The sequence below is a fragment of the Salmo salar genome, unplaced genomic scaffold (assembly GCF_905237065.1).
Source record: "Salmo salar unplaced genomic scaffold, Ssal_v3.1, whole genome shotgun sequence".
NCBI lineage: Eukaryota > Metazoa > Chordata > Actinopteri > Salmoniformes > Salmonidae > Salmo > Salmo salar.
The window spans coordinates 15,897-35,844 of record NW_025550157.1 but is presented as its reverse complement, the minus strand read 5'-3'; the positions used below and the strand labels follow the sequence as shown (position 1 = coordinate 35,844).

General features: G+C 42.6%; 1 protein-coding gene across 3 annotated transcripts in view; it reads right to left on the bottom strand.

The window, feature by feature from the left end:
* The window catches only part of LOC106596098 (uncharacterized), a 30,875-nt gene extending 22,149 nt beyond the window's left edge, over window positions 1–8,726 (bottom strand). For all 3 annotated transcript variants that reach the window (XM_045713684.1, XM_045713686.1, XM_045713685.1), the window contains exons 1-4: window positions 8,639–8,726; window positions 7,842–7,980; window positions 5,699–5,794; window positions 3,726–3,821 (exon numbers count right to left, since the gene is read on the bottom strand). In XM_045713684.1, coding sequence (XP_045569640.1) covers window positions 3,726–3,821; window positions 5,699–5,794; window positions 7,842–7,855 — 206 coding nt within the window. In that variant the 5' untranslated portion in view covers window positions 7,856–7,980; window positions 8,639–8,726. The remainder of the gene's footprint in view (window positions 1–3,725; window positions 3,822–5,698; window positions 5,795–7,841; window positions 7,981–8,638) is intronic.
* Between the last annotated feature and the right edge of the window lie 11,222 nt (window positions 8,727–19,948).

The following is a 19,948-nucleotide window of genomic DNA, read 5'->3' as shown; positions in this document are numbered from 1 at the left end:
TCCACATCACTAGTAATATAGTCCTATTCCAGTCCACATCACTAGTAATATAGTCCTATTCCAGTCCACATCACTAGTAATATAGGTCTATTCCAGTCCACATCACTAGTAATATAGTCCTATTCCAGTCCACACCACGAGCAATATAGTCCTATTCCAGTCCACACCACGAGCAATATAGTCCTATTCCAGTCCACACCACGAGCAATATAGTCCTATTCCAGTCCACACCACGAGCAATATAGTCCTATTCCAGTCCACATCACTAGTAATATAATCCTATTCCAGTCCACATCACTAGTAATATAGTCCTATTCCAGTCCACATCACTAGTAATATAGTCCTATTCCAGTCCACATCACTAGTAATATAGTCCTATTCCAGTCCACATCACTAGTAATATAGTCCTATTCCAGTCCACATCACTAGTAATATAGTCCTATTCCAGTCCACATCACTAGTAATATAGTCCTATTCCAGTCCACATCACTAGTAATATAGGTCTATTCCAGTCCACATCACTAGTAATATAGTCCTATTCCAGTCAATATCACTAGTAATATAGTCCTATTCCAGTCCACATCACTTGTAATATCAAATTCAAATCAAATCAAATATAGTCCTATTCCAGTCCACATCACTAGTAATATAGTCCTATTCCATTCCACATCACTAGTAATATAGTCCTATTCCAGTCCACATCACTAGTAGTATAGTCCTATTCCAGTTCACATCATGTCACGTCCTGGCCAGTATATAAGGTTAATTGTTTTGTAGTTTGGTTAGGGCGTGGCAGGGGGTATTTGTTTTATGTGGTTCGGGGTGGTGTGTTTGTGTAAAGGGTGTTTGATTTAGTATTTCCGGGTTTTGGTTTATGTTTAGTTAATTCTATGGTTAGTCTAGTGTGTGTGTTTCTATGTTTGGTTGATCGGGGTTGGGACTCTCAGTTGAAGGCAGGTGTTGTCTATCTGCCTTTGATTGAGAGTCCCATATATTAGGGTGTGTTTGTATGTGTTATTGGTGGGTGATTGTTCTGTGTTGAGCCTATGCTAGCCAGACTGTTTGTAGTTGTTCGTTCGTTCTTTTTGTTTTGTGATTTTGTACGTTCATTTTTTGAAGTTAATAAATTCTCAAGATGAGCATACACGTACCTGCTGCGTATTGGTCCTCCTTCACCGACGACAACCGTGACACATCACTAGTAGTATAGTCCTATTCCAGTCCACACCACGAGTAATATAGTCCTAATCCAGTCCACAATACTAGTAATATAGTCCTATTCCAGTCCACATCACTAGTAATATAGTCCTATTCCAGTCCACATCACTAGCAATATAGTCCTATTCCAGTCCACACCACGAGCAATATAGTCCTATTCCAGTCCACACCACGAGCAATAAAGTCCTATTCCAGTCCACACCACGAGCAATATAGTCCTATTCCAGTCCACACCACGAGCAATATAGTCCTATTCCAGTCCACATCACTAGTAATATAATCCTATTCCAGTCCACATCACTAGTAATATAGTCCTATTCCAGTCCACATCACTAGTAATATAGTCCTATTCCAGTCCACATCACTAGTAATATAGTCCTATTCCAGTCCACATCACTAGTAATATAGTCCTATTCCAGTCCACATCACTAGTAATATAGGTCTATTCCAGTCCATATCACTAGTAATATAGTCCTATTCCAGTCAATATCACTAGTAATATAGTCCTATTCCAGTCCACATTACTAGTAATATAGTCCTATTCCAGTCCACATCACTAGTAATATAGTCCTATTCCAGTCCACATCACTAGTAATATAGTCCTATTCCAGTCCACATCACTAGTAATATAGTCCTATTCCATTCCACATCACTAGTAATATAGTCCTATTCCAGTCCACATCACTAGTAGTATTGTCCTATTCAAGTTCACATCACTAGTAGTATAGTCCTATTCCAGTCCACACCACGAGTAATATAGTCCTATTCCAGTCCACAATACTAGTAATATAGTCCTATTCCAGTCCACATCACTAGCAATATAGTCCTATTCCAGTCCACATCACTAGTAATATAGTCCTATTCCATTCCACATCACTAGTAATATAGTCCTATTCCAGTCCACATCACTTCTAGTATAGTCCTATTCCAGTCCACATCACTAGTAGTATAGGTCTATTCCAGTCCACATCACTAGTAATATAGTCCTATTCCAGTCAATATCACTAGTAATATAGTCCTATTCCAGTCCACATCACTAGTAATATAGTCCTATTCCAGTCCACATCACTAGTAATATAGTCCTATTCCAGTCCACATCACTAGTAATATAGGTCTATTCCAGTCCACATCACTAGTAATATAGTCCTATTCCAGTCAATATCACTAGTAATATAGTCCTATTCCAGTCCACATCACTAGTAATATAGTCCTATTCCAGTCCACATCACTAGTAATATAGTCCTATTCCAGTCCACATCACTAGTAATATAGTCCTATTCCATTCCACATCACTAGTAATATAGTCCTATTCCACATCACTAGTAGTATAGTCCTATTCCAGTCCACATCACTAGTAGTATAGTCCTATTCCAGTCCACACCACGAGTAATATAGTCTATTCCAGTCCACAATACTAGTAATATTGTCCTATTCCAGTCCACATCACTAGTAATATAGTCCTATTCCATTCCACATCACTAGTAATATAGTCCTATTCCAGTCCATATCACTAGTAGTATAGTCCTATTCCAGTCCACATCACTAGTAATATAGTCCTATTCCAGTCCACATCACTAGTAATATAGTCCTATTCCAGTCCACATCACTAGTAATATAGTCCTATTCCAGTCCACATCACTAGTAATATAGTCCTATTCCAGTCCACATCACTAGTAATATAGTCCTATTCCAGTCCACATCACCAGTAATATAGGTCTATTCCAGTCCACATCACTAGTAATATAGTCCTATTCCAGTCCACATCACTAGTAATATAGTCCTATTCCAGTCCACATCACTAGTAATATAGTCCTATTCCAGTCAATATCACTAGTAATATAGTCCTATTCCAGTCAATATCACTAGTAATATAGTCCTATTCCAGTCCACATTACTATTAATATAGTCCTATTCCAGTCCACATCACTAGTAATATAGTCCTATTCCAGTCCACATCACTAGTAATATAGTCCTATTCCAGTCCACATCACTAGTAATATAGGTCTATTCCAGTCCACATCACTAGTAATATAGTCCTATTCCAGTCCACATCACTAGTAATATAGGTCTATTCCAGTCCACATCACTAGTAATATAGGTACATTCCAGTCCACATCACTAGTAATATAGTCCTATTCCAGTCCATATCACTAGTAATATAGTCCTATTCCAGTCCATATCACTAGTAATATAGTCCTATTCCAGTCCACATCACTAGTAATATAGTCCTATTCCAGTCCACATCACTAGTAATATAGGTCTATTCCAGTCCACATCACTAGTAATATAGGTCTATTCCAGTCCACATCACTAGTAATATAGTCCTATTCCAGTCCACATCACTAGTAATATAGGCCTATTTGTTTAACATGTTTTGTTACTACATGATTCCACGTGTTATTTTATGTTCATATCTTCACTATTATTCTACAATGTAGAAATTAATACAAAATAAAGAAAAACCCTTGAATGAGTAGGTGTGTCCAAACTTTTGACTGGTACTGTACCTGAGATCACCATTTGTAAATCCGATTGGTCGATACATGGAATGGTCACTTCTCAAGGAGAGTTGGCTTGGAGCAGGAGATGCTGCTCCCAAAAGCCTTTCAGACACAGAGAATAGTGTTCAGGTCAATATTAAAATCATTCCAGTAAATTACATTACACAGTATAACCAGTAGGACATAGGTCTGTAGACTAACTAATAACAGTTAGAGATTATATGTCTGCAGACCAACTAATAACAGTTAGAGAGATGATGGAACAATGTAGCTAAATCATGATGTGGTTTCAAGTTATTTTAACCCTTAATTACCTAACATGAGCTATTCCAAACTGAATTAAATGACAGTAGTGTCTATATTTTTGCAACTTCTGCACAAAACCGATTTGGGGAAGCAGGAGAGGTCTTCAGCTCCTTATCCTTTTTGACAGTGTTGATTTAGCATATGGGCTCATTAGCCGACTTCAAAAAGTAATATATCACTATTCCAGTCCCTATCACTAGTAATATAGTCCTATTCCAGTCCATATCACTAGTAATATAGTCCTATTCCAGTCCACATCACTAGTAATATAGTCCTATTCCAGTCCACATCACTAGTAATATAGTCCTATTCCAGTCCACATCACTAGTAATATAGTCCTATTCCAGTCCACATCACTAGTAATATAATTCTATTCCAGTCCACATCACTAGTAATATAGTCCTATTCCAGTCCACATCACTAGTAATATAGTCCTATTGCAGTCCACATCACTAGTAATATAGTCCTATTGCAGTCCACATCACTAGTAATATAGTCCTATTGCAGTCCACATCACTAGTAATATAGTCCTATTCCAGTCCACATCACTAGTAATATAATCCTATTCCAGTCCACATCACTAGTAATATAGTCCTATTCCAGTCCACATCACTAGTAATATAGTCCTATTCCAGTCCACATCACTAGTAATATAGGTCTATTCCAGTCCACATCACTAGTAATATAGTCCTATTCCAGTCCACATCACTAGTAATATAGGTCTATTCCAGTCCACATCACGAGTAATATAGTCCTATTCCAGTCCACATCACTAGTAATATAGTCCTATTCCATTCCACATCACTAGTAATATAGTCCTATTCCAGTCCATATCACTAGTAGTATAGTCCTATTCCAGTCCACATCACTAGTAGTATAGTCCTATTCCAGTCCACATCACTAGTAATATAGTCCTATTCCAGTCCACATCACTAGTAATATAGTCCTATTCCAGTCCACATCACTAGTAATATAGTCCTATTCCAGTCCACATCACTACTAATATAGTCCTATTCCAGTCCACATCACTAGCAATATAGTCCTATTCCAGTCCACATCACTAGCAATATAGTCCTATTCCAGTCCACATCACTAGCAATATAGTCCTATTCCAGTCCACATCACTAGTAATATAGTCCTATTCCAGTCCATATCACTAGTAATATAGTCCTATTCCAGTCCATATCACTAGTAATATAGTCCTATTCCAGTCCATATCACTAGTAATATAGTCCTATTCCAGTCCATATCACTAGTAATATAGTCCTATTCCAGTCCACATCACTAGTAATATAGGTCTATTCCAGTCCACATCACTAGTAATATAGTCCTATTCCAGTCCACATCACTAGTAATATAGTCCTATTCCAGTCCACATCACTAGTAATATAGGTCTATTCCAGTCCACATCACTAGTAATATAGGTCTATTCCAGTCCACATCACTAGTAATATAGTCCTATTCCAGTCCACATCACTAGTAATATAGTCCTATTCCAGTCCACATCACTAGTAATATAGGCCTATTTGTTTAACATGTTTTGTTACTACATGATTCCACGTGTTATTTTATGTTCATATCTTCACTATTATTCTACAATGTAGAAATTAATACAAAATAAAGAAAAATCCTTGAATGAGTAGGTGTGTCCAAACTTTTGACTGGTACTGTACCTGAGATCACCATTTGTAAATCCGATTGGTCGATACATGGAATGGTCACTTCTCAAGGAGAGTTGGCTTGGAGCAGGAGATGCTGCTCCCAATAGCCTTTCAGACACAGAGTATAGTATTCAGGTAAATATTAAAATCATTCCAGTAAATTACATTACACAGTATAACCAGTAGGACATAGGTCTGTAGACTAACTAATAACAGTTAGAGATTATATGTCTGCAGACCAACTAATAACAGTTAGAGAGATGATGGAACAATGTGGCTAAATCATGATGTGGTTTCAAGTTATTTTAACCCTTAATTACCTAACATGAGCTATTCCAAACTGAATTAAATGACAGTAGTGTCTATATTTTTGCAACTTCTGCACAAAACCGATTTGGGGAAGCAGGAGAGGTCTTCAGCTCCTTATCCTTTTTGACAGTGTTGATTTAGCATATGGGCTCATTAGCCTACTTCAAAAAGTAATATATGACTATTCCAGTCCCTATCACTAGTAATATAGTCCTATTCCAGTCCACATCACTAGTAATATAGTCCTATCCCAGTCCACATCACTAGTAATATAGTCCTATTCCAGTCCATATCACTAGCAATATAGTCCTATTCCAGTCCACATCACTAGTAATATAGTCCTATTCCAGTCCATATCCCTAGCAATATAGTCCTATTCCAGTCCACATCACTAGTAATATAGGTCTATTCCAGTCCACATCACTAGTAATATAGGTCTATTCCAGTCCACATCACTAGTAATATATGACTATTCCAGTCCATATCACTAGTAATATAGTCCTATTCCAGTCCATATCACTAGTAATATAGTCCTATTCCAGTCCATATCACTAGTAATATAGTCCTATTCCAGTCCATATCCCTAGCAATATAGTCCTATTCCAGTCCATATCACTAGTAATATAGTCCTATTCCAGTCCATATCACTAGTAATATAGTCCTATTACAGGCCTAGCTAGCAAACCTATACTTGAATCCCCTTAAAATTGTCAAAGACTCCAGCCACCCTAGTCATAGACTGTTCTCTCTGCTACCACACGGCAAGCGGTACCGGAGCGCCAAGTCTGGGTCCAAGAGGCTTTTAAACAGCTTCTACCCCCAAGCCATAAGACTCCTGAAGAGCTAATCAAAATGGCTACGCAGACTATCTGCACCCCCCACACTGCTGCTACTCTCTGTTATTATCTGCATGTACATAATTACCTCAATTACCTCGACACCAGTGCCCCAACACTACTACAACCCATTAACCAGGTAGATATATACCTACTACCAACCTGTCTCGTAGTATATTGACCCTTCTACAACCCACAAACCAGGTAGATATATACTGTACCTACTACCAACCTGTCTGGCATTATATTGACCCTTCTACAACCCATAAACCAGGTAGATATATACCTACTACCAACCTGTCTGGCAGTATATTGACCCTTCTACAACCCATAAACCAGGTAGACATATACATACAAATTAGCTTTTCTGAACAAAATAAGTTGACAAAATTTATGAAAAGTGTTGCGACAGTTGAGCCAATTTTCTAGTCTGAACTCATCCACTCAGGGGCTGAGCTCGCTGTGCATCAACGCCACTGAAAAGGGGTGTATTCAGTAGTGCACACAGTACCAACAGAAAAACGTTTTGCAAAGAAAACAAGAGTTTCTATTGGTCGAATACAGGTAGGTCCCTCTCGTTAGCTCGTGTGTAGATGTATTTCACTTATACTTCCATGTATATAAAAAAAAACGTTTTGGACCGCAGTAAGCATGTGAAATAGCGTCGACTCTTGGCTACTGGTGGCATTTCTATAGGCAACGTTTGGCTACTGAACGGGACAGTGTTGCAGTAATCACCAGCAGGTGTGCTACAACGGTACCTGCCAGGGGTGTATGAATTAGAACACACCGTAGAAAAACGTTTTGCAACAAACGACAGTTTCCCAATGGACATATTCATGTAAATCCCTTCCCGTTTGCTTGTTTGGTTCCTAATGAATACACCCAGCTGTGTCACACCTCGAGCTGTTTTATAATTATTGGAACAGCTGCACTTGAAATGGACACATTTCACAGACATTATGAAATAAACTAACAATACAGATAAGCCTAATGTCAGAGTAATTTACCTGTCTTCCTCCATATTTTCTTCACTCTCCCCAGGCCGTCAGGAGATTTCCATCGGTTCCTCAGAAATGACGGCGGATGAAAGTCCAAGGCAGTTTACTGTTGCTCAACATATTTCACAGAAAGACATAGATTGTTCTCCTATTGTGGAAAAACAGAAGTCAGCGATTTAAATAAAATAATATAAAATAGTAGGAATCCTACGATGTTGTTGACGTTCAGATATGGCCTCCTAAATGTAGAAAACATGGAATCGATAGGATACATGACTAAAGGATACTAAAGGCCTAACATTACATGATTTCACACACTAAGGGGCAGTTAATAAATAACAAAACTAATTTGTTCTCTGTAATTGCCAGTATATTAGGCTTTTATTGTATGCAAACCATTGCCTAAATATGTGGCCTATAGCTGTGTTTATTTCTAAAACCATGCGTTGGCTTCCCATCCGCAGATTAGATAGTAACCTAAACTCGGCTACAGTGGTTTACTGAAATGTAGACTAGTTAAATGCCTACAGCTTTTGTGGGTTACAAGCTATATTTAATGTTATAACTTTAAGAATATGACAGCCTTTATACAACTTTACATTAATTATCTTGATTCAATATAGTCCGCAGCCCATGGCCTCGCTCAGACTTTTGTTTCCAACGTTACGTCGTTATAACATGTCCATAGAAATAAACCTGCACTGAGTTCTGTCGAAATTATTATACTCATGTAAACCAATTTGTCTCTAGACCTGTAATAAACCACGATATTTGTTATCTTAAATTAAAACAAAAATGTTAGCTACCTTCATGATCCAGTTGTCTACAAATGGCGGCCTCATAGGTGCTTTTTACTTTAACTTTCAATATGTATTAGGTAACTCACAGGTTGCGGTCCAAACAGGTAAAAGACGCACCCTTTTCTTCTTCTTCTTTGGTATAATGGCGTTCGCAACAATGATATGTGCATTCCGCCACCAACTGTACAGGTCGATAAGAAGGATCCAAAAAGGAAAACAATGTGGTGTAAAAAAAATAATATATATATATATATATATATATATACACTGCTCAAAAAAATTAAGGGAACACTAAAATAACACATCCTAGATCTGAATGAATGAAATAATCTTATTAAATACTTTTTTCTTTACATAGTTGAATGTGCTGACAACAAAATCACACAAAAATAATCAATGGAAATCCAATTTATCAACTCATGGAGGTCTGGATTTGGAGTCACACTCAAAATTAAAGTGGAAAACCACACTACAGGCGGATCCAACTTTGATGTAATGTTCTTAAAACAAGTCAAAATGAGGCTCAGTAGTGTTTGTGGCCTCCACGTGCCTGTATGACCTCCCTACAATGCCTGGGCATGCTCCTGATGAGGTGGCAGATGGTCTCCTGAGGGATCTCCTCCCAGACCTGGACTAAAGCATCCGCCAACTCCTGGACAGTCTGTGGTGCAACGTGGCGTTGGTGGATGGAGCGAGACATGATGTCCCAGATGTGCTCAATTGGATTCAGGTCTGGGGAACGGGCGGGCCAGTCCATAGCATCAATGCCTTCCTCTTGCAGGAACTGCTGACACACTCCAGCCACATGAGGTCTAGCATTGTCTTGCATTAGGAGGAACCCAGGGCCAACCACACCAGCATATGGTCTCACAAGGGGTCTGAGGATCTCATCTCGGTACCTAATGGCAGTCAGGCTACCTCTGGCGAGTACATGGAGGGCTGTGCGGCCCCCCAAAGAAATGCCACCCCACACCATGACTGACCCACCGCCAAACCGGTCATGCTGGAGGATGTTGCAGGCAGCAGAACGTTTTCCACGGCGTCTCCAGACTGTCACGTCTGTCACATGTGCTCAGTGTGAACCTGCTTTCATCTGTGAAGAGCACAGGGAGCCAGTGGCGAATTTGCCAATCTTGGTGTTCTCTGGCAAATGCCAAACGTCCTGCACGGTGTTGGGCTGTAAGCACAACCCCCACCTGTGGACGTCGGGCCCTCATACCACCCTCATGGAGTCTGTTTCTGACCGTTTGAGCAGACACATGCACATTTGTGGCCTGCTGGAGGTCATTTTGCAGGGCTCTGCCAGTGCTGCTCCTGCTCCTCCTTGCACAAAGGCGGAGGTAGCGGTCCTGCTGCTGGGTTGTTGCCCTCCTACGGCCTCCTCCACGTCTCCTGATGTACTGGCCTGTCTCCTGGTAGCGCCTCCATGCTCTGGACACTACGCTAACAGACACAGCAAACCTTCGTGCCACAGCTCGCATTGATGTGCCATCTTGGATGAGCTGCACTACCTGAGCCACTTGTGTGGGTTGTAGACTCCGTCTCATTCTACCACTAGAGTGAAAGCACCGCCAGCATTCAAAAGTGACCAAAACATCAGCCAGGAAGCATAGGAACTGAGAAGTTGTCTGTGGTTACCACCTGCAGAACCACTCCTTTATTGGGGGTGTCTTGCTAATTGCCTATAATTTCCACATGTTGTCTATTCCATTTGCACAACAGCATGTGAAATTTATTGGTAATCAGTGTTGCTTCCTAAGTGGACAGTTTGATTTCACAGAAGTGTGATTGACTTGGAGTTACATTGTGTTGTTTAAGTGTTCCCTTTATTTTTTTGAGCAGTATATATACAAACTATCAGTAACGAAATGTTAATTAAACTAAATCAGCCTGTTTTTCTGTTTTAATCAGGTCCCTAAACAGGCTCAGAAGGATCCTGTGATGGAGGGACATTTCCAGGAGACAGTAGTCCTTGCAGTGCTTCTTGGAGGCCCAAAAACTTCTCGGCTTCTTCGACTTATTGGACACTTGGTGCAGTACAACTAATAACTGTGGCTAGAAGCACAAGCATTTCGCTACACCTGCATTAACATCTGCTAACCATGTGTATGTGACCAATAACATTTGATTTGATTTATAAATGCTACAAAATCCACCTTCTTCACAGTAAGTGTATCCAGATCACTTGATTGGTGTATAACATTTTCAACTGGTTGCAGTGCATCCACCACAATGTCTTCCTCAGAACTGTGGCCTCTTCCATGCTCTTCACCACCTCCACATAGGAGATTTGCTGTACATCCCTGATCCTTGACACCTCAACCTCTTTCCCCCTAACAGGTCACTCAGGGAATTTGGAAAATATGACCCCCACCACAGTTGCAACATTTTACATTCAGACTCTTCAATAACATAATCCTTCCATCTGCAAACACTTGACACGTGGCAAAACTTTTTACAAATCTTGAATTGCATCAGAGGGTGGGGGAGAGAAGGGGGAGGAGGGTGGGGGAGAGAAGGTGAGGAGGGTGGGGGAGAGAAGGGGGAGGAGGGTGGGGAGAGGGGACATGAATAGGGGGCCTTGTCTTCATCTCTCTCGCTACCTCTCTAGCCCTTCCGCTCTTACAGCATTTCTTCTTTATATCCCAACTTTAGAACATGAATAATACAGATCCACATAGCTCCTTTTCCGCCGTTCTCCATACGGGTCAATCAACGTGCATGAACTACTCCTGTAATGTTTAGCCTAAGATATTGATTATCAATGTCCAACCGGACACCAGAAATAACACATTCTACCAGTGCCCTGCTCTGAAAAATCAAAGCTGTTCACTTCATGCATTGAACCTATCATGACATATGATGAGTTGCAGGGCAATGGGTGAGGGAAGAAAAATGTAATTCATTTCATTTTTTGTATTTATTATTATCAACAAATCAATTGAAAAAGTATATGGGGGAATACAAGTATATATAAAGGACAGTTGGGGGTACAATATCACATTCAGTCTTGGGGAGCAACGGATTACATGTAATCTGTTACATGTAAGGGATGACAACAAAAAACGGTAACTGTAATCCATTACGTTACCAGCATAAATAATGTAATCAGATGTACAGAAAAACTAGATGATTATTTTGAGGATTAATTTTAAATTCAGAAAGGAAGTTTGCGAGAAAAAAAAATGTTTGACATTCAAATCAGCATTGAAAAAAGGCGCAAGTGTAACGTTCGTCGCCTGGTGACGAGGAAGCGGACCAAAACGCAGCTGGGAGCGAACACATGTTTATTCAACACACTGGAATTAAACATGTACACAAAAATCAAGAAAAATGCAGATACGTTACGTGCTCAAACAAAGAGACAACACCCCACAAACAGCGTGGGGAAAACAGCAACTTAAATGTGATCCCAATCAGAGACAATTAGCGACAGCTGTCTCTGATTGGGAATCGACAGAACCCAACATAGAAATAACCCACCTAGAGCCTACACAAGGCTAAAACGTAAACCAAACACAAACCAATGAAAAATACCTAACATGACACACCCTGACCCAATATACCCGAGTTCACCTGGTCAGGGCGTGACAGAACCCCCCCCCCCCCAACGGTGCGTACTCCCGGCGCCCCAAACTTAAGTCTATTAGGGGGGACCGGGTGGGCGCCTCACCCTCGGTGGAGGCTCTGGCCCCGGGCGTGTTCTCTCCCCGCCTTCACCTAAACCCTACCCCTCTGGCCCGGACTGGACCACTGTGGAGCGGCATGCTCAGGCTCCGGAGCGGAGCCGTCGACCAGAACAGGATTGGGGAGCAGGGACGGGCCGGACAGGACTGGGGACACGCACCACTGACTTGGTGCGGGGAGCAGGGACGGGCCGGACAGGACTGGGGACACGCACCACCAACCTGGTGCGGGGAACAGGGACGGGCCGGACAGGACTGGGGACACGCACCACTAACCTGGTGCGGGGGACTAGGGACGGGCCGGACAGGACTGGGGACACGCACCACTAACCTGGTGCGGGGAGCAGGAACGGGCCGGACAGGACTGGGGACACACACCACTAACCTGGTGCGGGGAGCAGGGACGGGCCGGACAGGACTGGGGACACGTACCACTAAGCTGGTGCGGGGAGCAGGAACGGGCCGGACAGGACTGGGGACACGCACCACTAACCTGGTGCGGGGAGCAGGGACGGGCCGGACAGGACTGGGGACATGCACCACTGACTTGGTGCGGGGAGCAGGGATGGGCCGGACAGGACTGGGGACACGCACCACCAACCTGGTGCGGGGGAGCAGGGACGGGCCAGACAGGACTGTGAACACGTACTGGTGACCTGAAGCGTGGAGCCGGTTTAGCCACTCGTCCTGGCTGGATGCCCATCCTAGCACGGCATGTGCTGGGCATGTCCACCGGACACACCGGGCTGTGCGGGCGCACTGGCGACACAGCGCGCAACTCCGCATACCATGGCTTGGTGCGGGGAGCAGGGACGGGCCGGGCAGGACTGTGGACACGCACCACTAGCCTGGTGCGGGGAGCAGGGACGGGCCGGACAGGACTGGGGACACGCACCACCAACCTGGTGCGGGGAGCAGGGACGGGCCAGACAGGACTGTGAACACGTACTGGTGACCTGAAGCGTGGAGCCGGTTTAGCCACTCGTCCTGGCTGGATGCCCATCCTAGCACGGCATGTGCTGGGCATGTCCACCGGACGCACCGGGCTGTGCGGGCGCACTGGCGACACAGCACGCAACTCCGCATACCATGGCTCCTCCTCCAGATCTTCCCTCTGCAGGTCCTCAATCAACTGCCTCATCATCTTCGTCTCTTCCTCCGTCGTCATCCCCCACGAGAGCAGTGGTCTGGGCTCTTCCTCTGCCCTTCCGGACCACCCCATTAGCCCCCCCAAAAAAAATTCTTGGGGGTGTTTTCCGGGCCTCCTCGACCGCCGCCTGCGACTCCGTCTACCGGCTGGCTTTACCTCCTCGACCTGGGAATCCTTCCGCCAGGGTCCTTTCCCTGACATGATCTCCTCCCAGGTCCAGAACTCCTTCCCCTCGCGAGCCCATCTCTCGCGCTCCTTTTCCTCCCGCTGCTTGGTCCTGGTTCGGTGGGGTGTTCTGTAACGTTCGTCGCCTGATGACGAGGAAGCGGACCAAAACGCAGCTGGGAGCGAACACATGTTTATTCAACACACTAGAATTAAACATGTACACAAAAATCAAGAAAAATGCAGATACATTACGTGCTCAAACAAAGAGACAACACCCCACAAACAGCGTGGGGAAAACAGCAACTTAAATGTGATCCCAATCAGAGACAATTAGCGACAGCTGTCTCTGATTGGGAATCGACAGAACCCAACATAGAAATAACCCACCTAGAGCCTACACAAGGCTAAAACGTAAACCAAACACAAACCAATGAAAAATACCTAACATGACACACCCTGACCCAATATACCCGAGTTCACCTGGTCAGGGCGTGACAGCAAGATTAACTTTGTTAAGAGTGAGTCTGACCACAAGTCAGAGACCACTATGATGACACATCAAATGTGTTTGATGGATCGCGGGAAAAGAGCAGGAATAGGCTTTTTTAGGCTACAGTCCAAACTATGTCTTCCAATGGTGCGACTGCTGTCGGCATCCAAAGATTATCCAACTTGAATAAACGCTTGGAGGTAAGGATGACAGCAGTGCTGTAGTCCACGGCGATACGGATATCACTTATTATTGATATCTACATAGCACATTGATGTGAATCACACTGCTGCTCTCTCATTTAGCTATTTGTGCCTTACGGATTGTGGTTGTTGCTGTTCACAAATCTAAATGTGTATTTGAACCCAATAATGGTTGAATTTGGTATTGGTATTTTATTAGCATCCCCATTAGCTGTTGCAAAAGCAGCAGCTACTCTTCCTGGGGTTCCACACAAAACATGACATAATACAGAACATCATTAGACAAGAACAGCTCAAGGACAGAACTACATACATTTTTAAAAAGGCACAGGTAGCCTACATATCAATACACACAAACTATCTAGGTCTAATAGGGGAGAGGTGTTGTGCCGTGAGGTGTTGCTTTATCTGTTTTTTTAAACCAGGTTTGCTGTTTATTTGAGCAATATGAGATGGAACGGAGTTCCATGCAATAATGGCTGTGTATAATACTGTACACTCTTTGTTCTGGATTTGGGGACTGTGAAAAGACCCCTGCTGGCATGTCTGGTGGGATAAATGTGTGTGTCAGAGCTGTGTGTATGTTGACTATGCAAACAATTTGGGATTTTCAACACATTAATGTTTCTTATAAAAAGAAGAAGTGATGCAGTCAGTCTTTCCTCAACTCTTAGCCAAGAGAGAATGGCATGCATAGTATTTATATCAGCCCTCTGATTACAATGAAGAGCAAGACATGCCACTTTGTTCTGGGCGAGCTGCAGCATAACTAGGTCTTTCCTTGCAGCACTGGACCACCGACTGGACAATAATCAAGATTAGACAAAACTAGATCCTGCAGAACTTGCTTTTTGGAGTGTGGTGACTTAATCTGAAGACTGTTATTTATCAAATTAACTAACTATGTTTAATTGTTACCCGATTAAATTAATCATGTAACAATTAAAAAGTTAGGATCTGGGGCACCACGAGAGCAGTTCTTTGAAGAGTGACCATCTCCTGAATTAAACTCTAAAAGGTCTTTACCATCTGGGTAACTCTTTAAAAGGTCTTTACCATCTGGGTAACTCTTTAAAAGGTCTTTACCATCTGGGTAACTCTTTAAAAGGTCTTTACATATCACATCTATAAACAGTCAACTTATTCATCATAACCTCGTATCATATCATCATACTGAACAGTCGTAACCTCCTTGCATATGGAAAAACCAGAGCCTTACTTATGATTCAGTACTACACAAATTGGTCTAATTATTTACTAGCTAATTAAATGGGAACACAGGATAAACATACATAATACATTAAAAACAGGTCCATAGCGGACTGACAACTATATGACTGCTTGTTAACCTGTTATGGCTAGGGGGCAGTATTTTCACGGCTGGATAAAAAACGTACCCGATTTAATCTGGTTACTACTCCTGCCCAGTAACTAGAATATGCATATAATTATTGGCTTTGGATAGAAAACACCCTAAAGTTTCTAAAACTGTTTGAATGGTGTCTGTGAGTATACAGAACTCATATGGCAGGCAAAAACCTGAGAAGATTTCATGCAGGAAGTGGCCTGTCTGACAAGGTGTCGTTCTTCTTGTCTCTGTTTATTGAAGAGTGAGGATCTTAGCTGTCCCGTGACACTTCCTACGGCTGCCATAGGCTCTCAGAAGGCGGCAAAACGCTGAATCGTGGCTTTGCAGGCTCTGGCTGAAAAAAAGTAGCGCGTTTGAGTAGTGGCTGGTTACAGTACTGTGAGACTCAGGCTCATGCCCGCGTGGACCGAAAGCTTTGTTTTCTTTCCTCTGTTTAGCTAAATGGACATTCCCGGTCGGAATATTATTGCTTTTTTACGAGAAAAATGGCATAAAAATGGATTTTAAACAGCGGTTGACATGCTTCGAAGTACGGTAATGGAATATTTAGATTTTTTTGTCACGAATTGCGCCATGCGCGCGACCCTGATTTACCATTTCGGATAGTGTCTGGGACGCATTACGAACAAAACGCCGCTATTCGGATATAACGATGGATTATTTTGGAGCAAACCAACATTTGTTATTGAAGTAGCAGTCCTGGGAGTGCATTCTGACGAAGACAACAAAAGGTAATCAAACTTTTATACTAGTAAATCTGATATTGGTGAGTGCTAAACTTGCCGGGTGTCTAAATAGCTAGCCCGTGATGGCTGGGCTATGTACTTAGAATATTGCAAAATGTGCTTTCACCAAAAAGCTATTTTAAAATCGGACATATCGAGTGCATAGAGGAGTTCTGTATCTATAATTCTTAAAATAATTGTTATTCTTTTTGTGAACGTTTATCGTGAGTAATTTAGTAAATTGTTAGCAAATTCCCCGGAAGTTTGTAGTAGTTCTGAACGTCACATGCTAATGTAAAAAGCTGTTTTTTTATATAAATATGAACTTGATTGAACAAAACATGCATGTATTGTATAACATAATGTCCTAGGTGTGTCATCTGATGAAGATCATCAAAGGTTAGTGCTGCATTTAGCTGTCTTCTGGGTTTTTGTGACATTATATGCTAGCTTGAAAAATGGGTGTCTGATTATTTCTGGCTTGGTACTCTGCTGACATAATCTAATGTTTTGCTTTCGCTGTAAAGCCTTTTTGAAATTGGACAGTGTGGTTAGATAAAGGAGAGTCTTGTCTTTAAAATGCTGTGAAATAGTCATATGTTTGAAAAATTGAAGTTTTTGTATTTTTGAGGAATTTGTAATTCGCGCCACGCCTATCATTGGATATTGGAGCAGGTGTTCCGCTAGCGGAACGTCTAGATGTAAGAGGTTAACCTGTCTGGGCTAGTGGGACGTCAGCATCCCACTCTATTCAACAGCCAGTCGTAGACCGTGCCGCGAAATACAAAAACCTTATAAATGCTATAACTTACATTTCTCAAACATATGACTATTTTCCACCATTTCAAAGACAAGACTCTCGTTAATCTAACCACATTGTCCGATTTCAAAAAGGCTTTACAGTGAAAGCAAAACATTAGATTATGTCAGGAGAGTACCCAGCCAGAAATAATCACACAGCCATTTTCAAAGCAAGCATATACACTCCTAGGACATTATGTTATACAATACATGCATGTTTTGTTCAATCAAGTTCAAATTTATATCAAAAACCAGCTTTTTACATTAGCATGTGATGTTCAGAACTAGCATACCCACCGAAAACTTCAGGTGAATTTACTAAATTACTCAGCATAAACATTCACAAAATACATAACAATTACTTTAAGAATTATAGATACAGAACTCCTTTATGCAATCGCGGTGTCAGATTTTAAAATAGCTTTTCGGCAAAAGCACATTTTGCAATATTCTGAGTACATAGCTCGGCCATCAAGGCTAGCTATTCAGACACTCGCCAACGTCGAGGCTCAGTAAACTCAGAATTACTATTAGAAAAATTGGATTACCTTTGCTGTTCTTCGTCAGAATGCACTCCCAGGACTTCTACTTCAACAACAAATGTTGTTTTGGTTCCAAATAATCCATAGTTATATTCAAATAGCTCCGTTTTGTTCGTGCGTTCAGGTCACTATCCAAATGGCGATGCGCGGGCACATTTCGTGACAAAAAAATTCAAAATGTTCCTTTACCGTACTTAGAAGCATGTCAAACGCTGTTTAAAATCAATTTTTATGCAATTTTTCTCGTAAAATAGCGATAATATTCCAACCGGACAATGTTGTATTCATTCAAATACGGAAAGAAAAACATGGTGATCTCTCGTGACCTCGCATCTCCTGTCTCTGAGCCCCCAGACAGACCACTCACAAACAGAGTTCCTGTACCTAGCCCAGAGACAGCAGACGCCCAATCCACTTTCTGGCACCTTCAGAGAGCCAATGGAAGCCTTAGAAAGTGTCACGTAACAGCAAAGATACTGTAATTCCGATAGAGATAACACAGAAGGAACACAAATTGTCAGACAGGCCACTTCCTGCTTGTAATTTTCTCAGGTTTTTGGCTGCCATATGAGTTCTGTTATACTCACAGACACCATTCAAACAGTTTTAGAAACGTTTGAGTGTTTTCTATCCAAATCTACTAATAATTTATTAGGGCAAGAGTAGTAACCAGTTTAAATCGGGTATGTTTTTTATCCGGCCGTGAAAATACTGCCCCCTATCCTAGACAGGTTAAAGAAGAGTTGGAGAGGGAGAGAGATGGACAGAGATACTTAACATTGGTACATTCAGAAACAACGCTCACTTGCAGTAACCTTATACTTTGCGCACAAAACGCTGCCCGCTTTGAGTAAGAAAACATGAATGTATTTACGTGAAATGCCTGGTTTCACCGTGTATCGCTCTCTGAACAGGGCCGCCTTGGAAAGGGGCACGCTTGTAAGGCTCTGATTGTCCAACATGGTTCCAACAAGTCTTATACTGTTGTCCTTTGTAGTTGACCGGTATCCGGTGACTTGTCGTGTAGTCCTGAACAGAACTACAGAGTTTATTTTCCTTCCATTCACTCTGGAAGAGGCTTCTTTGAAGATAGGCTAGCCAGCCGTATCGATGGTTTGAAGACAGGCTAGCCAGCCGTATCGATGGTTGGAAGACAGGCTAGCCAGCCGTATCGATGGTTGGAAGACAGGCTAGCCAGCCGTATCGATGGTTGGAAGACAGGCTAGCCAGCCGTATCGATGGTTGGAAGACAGGCTAGCCAGCCGTATCGATGGTTGGAAGACAGGCTAGCCAGCCGTATCGATGGTTGGAAGACAGGCTAGCCAGCCGTATCGATGGTTGGAAGACAGGCTAGCCAGCCGTATCGATGGTTGGAAGACAGGCTAGCCAGCCGTATCGATGGTTGGAAGACAGGCTAGCCAGCCGTATCGATGGTTGGAAGACAGGCTAGCCAGCCGTATCGATGGCTGGAAGACAGGCTAGCCAGCCGTATCGATGGCTGGAAGACAGGCTAGCCAGCCGTATCGATGGCTGGAAGACGGCTAGCCAGCGTTCGATGGCTGGAAGACAGGCTAGCCAGCCGTATCGATGGCTGGAAGACAGGCTAGCCAGCCGTATCGATGGCTGGAAGACAGGCTAGCCAGCCGTATCGATGGCTGAAGACAGGCTAGCCAGCCGTATCGATGGCTGGAAGACAGGCTAGCCAGCCCGTGTCGATGGCTGGAAGACAGGCTAGCCAGCCGTACGATGGCTGGAAGACAGGCTAGCCAGCCGTATCGATGGTTGGAAGACAGGCTAGCCAGCCGTGTCGATGGTTGGAAGACAGGCTAGCCAGCCGTGTCGATGGTTTTAAAACAGGCTAGCCAGCCGTGTCGATGGTTTGAAAACAGGCTAGCTAGCCGTAACGATGGTTTGAAAACAGGCTAGCCAGCCGTATCGATGGTTTGAGCAGAGTTACAGAATGAACCTGAATGTTCTCCCCTTTGATTTACAACAGGATGTGAGTTGTTAAGTTTTTGATGGTTTTGATGGAGTACCAGTATCAGACAGGTTGTGATGTCATCAGTATCAGAAGCTATTAGACAGGTTGTGATGTCATCAGTATCAGAAGCTGTTAGACAGGTTATGATGTCATCAGTATCAGAAGCTGTTAGACAGGTTATTAAAACAGGAAACAGCACGT